At 64.9% G+C, this 6,629-nt stretch overlaps 1 protein-coding gene across 1 annotated transcript in view; it reads left to right on the plus strand.

Annotated features, from left to right (window-relative positions):
- Nucleotides 1-6: 6 nt before the first annotated feature.
- The window catches only part of SLC9A3R1 (solute carrier family 9, subfamily A (NHE3, cation proton antiporter 3), member 3 regulator 1), an 18,655-nt gene continuing 12,032 nt past the window's right edge, over nucleotides 7-6,629 (plus strand). The window contains exon 1 of the mRNA XM_004693475.2: nucleotides 7-642. Coding sequence (XP_004693532.1) covers nucleotides 181-642 — 462 coding nt within the window. The 5' untranslated portion in view covers nucleotides 7-180. The remainder of the gene's footprint in view (nucleotides 643-6,629) is intronic.

Genomic DNA, 6,629 nt, shown 5'->3' on the forward strand with positions numbered 1-6,629 from the left:
TCCTCGGTTCGCGCCCGCGCTCCCGGGACACCTGCTCGCTCCGCCCGTCCCGCGGCGCGGGGATCCCTGCCGCGCTCCCTTCCGCCTCCCGCTCGGCTGGGCGGGGACGAGCGCTGGACCGTCCCGACTCCGGCCCGGGACAGGACGCCCCGTAGCGCCGCGGAGCCTCCGCCCGGCAGAATGAGCGCGGACGTGGCGGCCGGGGCCCCCCTGCCCCGGCTCTGCTGCCTGGAGAAGGGCCCGAACGGCTACGGCTTCCACCTGCACGGGGAGAAGGGCAAGACGGGCCAGTTCATCCGGCTGGTGGAGCCCGGCTCGCCGGCCGAGAAGGCGGGACTTCTGGCCGGAGACCGGTTGGTGGAGGTGAACGGTGAGAATGTGGAGAAGGAGACCCACCAGCAGGTGGTGAGCCGCATCCGCGCCGCGCCCAGCGCCGTGCGCCTGCTGGTGGTCGACCCCGAGACGGACGAGCGGCTGCAGAAGCTGGGCGTCCAGGTTCGCGGGGACCTGCTGAGCGCCCAGGAGGAGTCCGCGCCGGCCGCCCCGCCGGCCGCTGCCGAGCCTGCAGGAGCTGCCGGCGATAATGAGCCTCCGGTCGCGGCGCCGGAGCCGGGCGAGACCGAGAAGAGCCTTCCCGGGCGGGTAAGTGCGGGCCCGGGCCTGGTGGCGAGGCTGGGTCCGGGCACGGGGGGTCGGGGAGAGACCCGGGCGCCGGACACCCGGCCCCGCGCCCGCCTGGTGCGTGTGTGCGGCTCGATCCTCGGGGGCGACCGCCGCCGCAGCCCCGCACGCGCCTCCCCAGACTGGGCTGGTGCCCCCAGAGTCTTTGCCGACTGCGCCTTTGTCCCCTGGACTCTGGGGGCTCTGAAGGGGGTGCAGGGGAGCCCGGTCGGCCCACTCTGTCTCGGCCCTGAGGGGGGTGTCTGCTCTCGTTGGCAACCCCCGCTCCCGGGGTGCCCGCTTCCTCCGCCGCGGCTCGGGACGGTGCCTGACCGGCTAGAGTGGCAGCCCCTCTCCGTGGGAACCCCGCTACGCGAAGGCAGAGTCCCCAGCTAGGGCTGCCCCACACCTCCCCCTCCTCCCAGCCCGCGGGCGTGTTATCATTAACTTCTGCTCGGCTGGACTTCATCCTCCTGGAGTGTAACGTGACTTCTAAGAAAGGAAGCCCCACCGTCTCCGCGCGGTGTGGGGGTGGGGTGCGCGGGGGAGGCGTGCAGCGGCATCTCCCGGGTGGCGGCCGCTGCTCGCCCGGGAGCATTTATGATTCTCCGGAATGCGAGCGTAAGCGCTAGCTTGGTCTGGGAGGGGGAGGGCGGACCTTGGAAGAGGAGCGAGATGAGCCGGGAAGGGAGTGGCCTGGCCTGGCCGGCGGGGCACAGGTGGTCTTGCCCTGGCACCAGCCTCCAGCCCCAGGACAGCAAGCAGTGGGCAACTTGTTGCCCTTGTTTGGTGTTTCCCAAACAAGCCAGTTTGGGTCAGCTGAAGGAAGGGCAGCTGGCTAAACAAGCCGTGCCTCCCTCACGAGCGAGCGCAGAGCGCAGGGGAGGATCCGGGCGCTCCGGGTGCAGGGGTGCAGGCTGTCAGAGCGCATTTGGCATGCATCAGCCCTCCACCTGGTGAGTGCATGTGGCCTGGCTGGGGTGCCAGCCGGTGCCTCCCTGCGCGGAGAGCAGTCTTGACGGAGAAGGTGGAGCGCCAGCTGGCTTGGTGCAAGTGAAGGAAGTGAGGTCACCGAGAGCCCTGTCCAGCCAGAGTTGGGTGTCAGGAATGCCAGGGCTGCCAGGCTCCCACTTCCTGCTGCTCCCAGTTGGGCATTGGCAAGGTGGGGGAGGGGCCGGAGTACCCCTGGCAGGTTTGACACCAGGGCATTGGAGCCCATGACCTCTGTCCCTGGCAGAAATTCGTTTTGAACTTTGTGCTGAGGGCATCGATTGGTCATTCCCCCACCCCTGTTTTTCCTTGGACTTTGGCATTGTACAGATGACCCCTCCCCCCCTGTAGTCACGTCCAGCACCACCCACTGGCCTTTTGGTTGTGCTGCTGGGTCGAGCTGGGGGGTGCGAGGCTTGACCTGGCCCACCTGCTCCCCTCCCTCCCTGCTGTGCCACCTGGAAAGCAGCTTTTTCATTTCCTGCCTGTGGTGAGCACAGAAAGGAGTCCCCGGCTGATGGTGGGACACCGGTGACCCGAAGGCGAAGGTGGTAACACCTCCTCCAGCAGCCGCATGCCATCCCCGTCCCTGGGGTTCCACCTCAACAAGCGTGCTCTAGAGCTCTGAGCCCTGTTTCTCCCATCTGTGAAATGGGGGTGCCCGGTGACCATGGAATTTTACGGACAACCAGCCAGATGCCGAGCTGGGCTCCTTTATGCCCAGGCCTCTGAATCCAGGGCTCCCCGGACTGAGCACTGCCAGTCATTGCTGCTGAGACCCCGGGGGAAGCCCAGCAAGGTGCGCATGCAGGGGGTGCCCCTGGCCTTAGAAAAAGAGGTCACAAACTCCTCAGAGTTCCTTCTGTTCCTAAAAAGTGTCTGCTGTGTTAGTATTGCGAGGAGTGTTACTAATGGGCGTCAGCCTGAATTTGTTTTTCAGGTGGGGGCCACGCTGGGGTCTTCCTTAGTCCTGTGAGTGCAGTGTAAACGCCCAGGGGGGAGAGCCACAGGCCTGCCCACCTGTTGATGATGGCTCAACACACGGGGCAAGGAGCCCCTTGCTCAGAGCCTCAGAGCCCCCCACCCAGTCCCATTCACCACCCACCACAGGGTGAGCCTAAAGCCTTCAGCTTGGTGAAGCCCTCCGCGGGGCTGGGCAGCCCCAGGCCAGCCCGTCTGCTCCCGCTGGCCGCTGGCAGCCACACTTCTAACTTCCGCAAGCCTCCACTTCCTCTTGCGCAAATCAGGGGCTGCCGGGGGGTGCCTCTCCGGCCTCTGAACCCAGGGGGTGTCTGTCCAGCAAGTGGCCACGAGCCCGGCATGAAGTCACTGCACAGGGAACTTCCAGGGCAGGGATTTGTCGCAGGGGCTGGGCCAGCCCCACCCCCACCCCACCCCCACCCGCGGGGTGCAGCCAGCTCAGGGTCTGCCTCTCGGGCACGGGCACGTGCACAGCAGGCCTTCCGCATCTGCCCTGGGCGCCTCACCCCCAGCCGCCCAGAGTCCTCTGGCTGCCCAGCTCTCCGTACCCTGTTCCTGTCCCCTCGTCTTTTATGGCCCGAGACGCCCCTCCTTGCCTCCTGTGTTGACTGTGCGGCCGGTTCTATGAGTCCTGAGGGCAACGACTGCACCCGTTGTGTCTGTGCCCGCGAGGTGCCTGGTCCAGAGCAGGGAGAGGCTCAGTAAATATTTTCTTGAGTAGGGTGAATGAAAGCATAACAGCCAGCGGGGACCTTTGTCCCCACTGACCTCAGTCCAGCGCACCTGGGCCTGCTTGTGCCCGGAGCACTGCAGACTCCAGATGGCACTGCCCACTCTGGGCCCTGCCTACTGGCAGCTTCCATTTCAAGCCAGGAAAGTCTGGGCTCTGGGTAAGCCAGGTCAACCTGGGCACCCCCTCACTTGACTGTGGGACCCCAGTCGCTCACTGACCCCCGCATGTCTACCTGTGAGAGGGGATTCCGGCACCCACCCTGCCGGGTGCGGGGGGAGATTTGATGAGAGGGGGCGCGCCCCTTGGGGGGATCGGAACATGGTTTCCCAACAACCTGACCCTGATCCCAGAGGCAGATGCGGCAGGCACCGGGGTGCTGTGGTCAGCCTCTTCCCCAGGACTGCCCGGCCGTCCCACGCTGTGCAATCTGGGAAGGTGAACAAACCCAGATTTGAGCTGCGGGGCGTTAGAATTTGAAGTGGGTGAGACGTGTGATCATTTAGGTGCCGGCGCCCCCTTTTCAGTGCGTTTGGGACCCCTGGCCTAGCCCTGGGCCTTGCCCTTACTGCTGCTTTAAATCAGTCCTTCTGGGCTGAGTGTCTTGCAGAGAGAGGGCTTCCGGCTCAAGGATCCTGCACTTGGCCAGACTTGGCATTTTCTGGGTCCCTGGGAAATGGGGTGCACTTAGGCATTAGGGGAGAAGGGGGCCTAACCAAAGTCTTGCTGGCCTGTTCCCGAGAGCAACCAGACTTCCGGTGCCATCAGCAGATAGCCCCTGGCTCCATGCCCTGAGACAGAGGCCCCACCCAGGCAGAAAACGCCAATGTTGAACCCCTAGCCCTGTGCCAGGAAGATAGCGATATACGTTCCACTGATTCCTGCGTGACAGCCCTGAGAATTAAGTATTTGTACTCTGAGTTGATAATAAGTGTTCGATAGATGATGACAGCCTTTACTTACAGCTGGCAAAGTGCTCAGCGTGAAACCTGCCTGCTCTCCTTTATCTACAGGCCACTGTACCAGACAGATGAGACCCGTGGTCTCCAGGAGTTCAGTCCAGAGGGCGGCCCTGGGGTTCTCAGCTCACGAGTCCCTACCACATGTCCGTGTTAGAGCCCAGCTGGCTCCACTTCGCACACAGTGGGGCTGTGCTTGAGGGTCTGACTCTCCTGCCTGGTGTTGGGGTCCCCACAGGGGCTTCGATGCTCGAAGCAGCCCTTGTGGAGGTTCAGGGCCAGGACTCGCAGGTGCTTCTGCGGAGGGTGTCAGCCCTGAAGAAAGGCACCCCAGAAGGGGTGGGCTCTTGTCCCCATCCCTTCTCACCTCTGGGGCTGGGCCAGAGGTCTGGGGGCCAAGTCGCCCCCTACTCCTGCTTCCTGAGACCCCACCCTTGCTGGCTTTGAAGCCCTCTGTCCTACCTTGACCGTGACTGCTGGCCCTTGGCCAGCCTCCCCCCCACCTAGGGTACCATGACTCACCTGTCCCAACTCCTAGGCAGTGCCTCCGTGCCTGGGTCCCAGAAAAGAACTGATTCAGGTGCCCTGAGGCCCAGGGCCAGGGCCAGAGGGCTGACTTCCTGAGCCTGCGCCCTCCCCTGCCCTGTACAGACAGCAAAGGCCCTGGGGATTTAGGGCAGTGGTGTGGCCACAGCCTGGTGGCCGAGGGCGAGGCTTCTAGGACCCCTGACCTCTGCAGCCGGCGTGGCCACCGGTGGCTCTGAGCCGCTGGCTCCTGCCCCTCCAAATGGAGATGCGCTCACAGAGCGAGATGCGGCGTGCGCCGGGGATGTCGGGCGGTCCACGGCCGCCCCTCACAGCGGGTCTCATCAGAATGATACTTTCGGGGCTATGTTGTACTAAAGCTGTAAAAGGACTTTTCTTTTATGTGGCTACTAGCGAAATTTCGGTTAGCGACACGCCTCTGCCTCTGCTGGACAGCACAGGCCCTGCCTTCCGCGCGACTGGATGTACTTGAGCAATTCACCTGACCTCTTTGAACCTCAGTTTCCTGTGTGAAACGAGGGCCTCCCTGGTTCAACGGGGAAATAACCGGCCTCGGGTGTGGAGTCAGTCCCAGTCAGCCACGCTTGTTGGGGTCGGACCCCCCGGATTCTGGGAGTGCGTCGGAGTGGTGCGTCGCCAGCAGTTGAATCCCAAGACTCCTGGGAGGAGGGAGAGGCGGAGCGCCTGGGGGCAGGCGGCACGGTGGCCAGCCTGGACAGGGTCCAGCCCCGCACGCAGCAGCCCACGTACCAGCCTGCCCCGTCCCAGGCTTGCCCTGCCCGGGGAGACCTGAGCCAGACTCGCCCTTGGGTGGGTCTCTGGCCGGCACGGAGAGAAGCCCACAGCCAGCGGGAGCCGCTGGCTCAGGGCCCCTGCGTGGGGGTGTCAGAGAGGCAGCCGCCCATGAAGGCTGTCTCCTCCCTGGATGCCGCCCGCCAGGCTCCGGAGAACGGTCTAACGCGGAGAGAAGGAAGAACCAGACGCAGGGCTGGGCGTAGCTTGCTCTGAGCCGGGGCGAGGTCTCACGCTTCTGCAGACAGACAACCCCAGTTTGCCCCCGGCACCAGCCCACCTCGGCTCCTGGTCACCTCTGCCCTGTGAGGGCCCTGCCCTCTCACATGGCGCCCCTCCTGGCCTGGGCAGCCCTTTCTGTACCGTCTGCCTTGAAGACTCAAGCCTGTGTCCAGAATCCCATGGAAGCAAACTCCTGGCCCCCCTGGAGAACCCCCCACCTAGAGCCGCCGGGGCTCCTCCCCAATCTGCTTGGGCTGGTTTGCCTGCGTGGGGCGGCCTCCTTACTGGCAGGCATAAGCGCCCTGCCTGGGGCTGGACAGGGCCGCCCTCGCCCTCGGGAGGTGGGGGTCACCTCTACTGTTCCCCTCGCCTCTGTTCCCCTCGCCTCAGTGGGCTAACTGCTCCTCCAGCCCGCCCCTTCTGGCGCCTAGGGCTGGTCGGCCTGCAAGAAGCAGCCTGGCATTTTCTATAGGGCCATCACCATGGCATCATCTGGGGAGGGGCTAGACCCAGTGGGGCGTTGGCCCCCAGTTGCCTGAACAGGGAGCGGCTCTGGGCCTGCTCCCCAGAGACGGTCACTGGGATTAGGGTATCGGCTTTCCCCAGCTTTCCAGGTGGCTCCGGGTGGCGCCTATTGAATTCCTTGCCCGCAGTCCGCTCCCCGGGCTGCGTGGGTGGAGGTGACTGGGCGGCCACTTGGGGAGGGGCCGTGCTCCCTGGGCCGAGGCTGAGATGGTGGGGGGCGACCA

The sequence above is a fragment of the Condylura cristata genome, unplaced genomic scaffold (genome assembly GCF_000260355.1).
Source record: "Condylura cristata isolate star-nosed mole 26May11 unplaced genomic scaffold, ConCri1.0 scaffold00038, whole genome shotgun sequence".
NCBI classification, from domain to species: domain Eukaryota; kingdom Metazoa; phylum Chordata; class Mammalia; order Eulipotyphla; family Talpidae; genus Condylura; species Condylura cristata.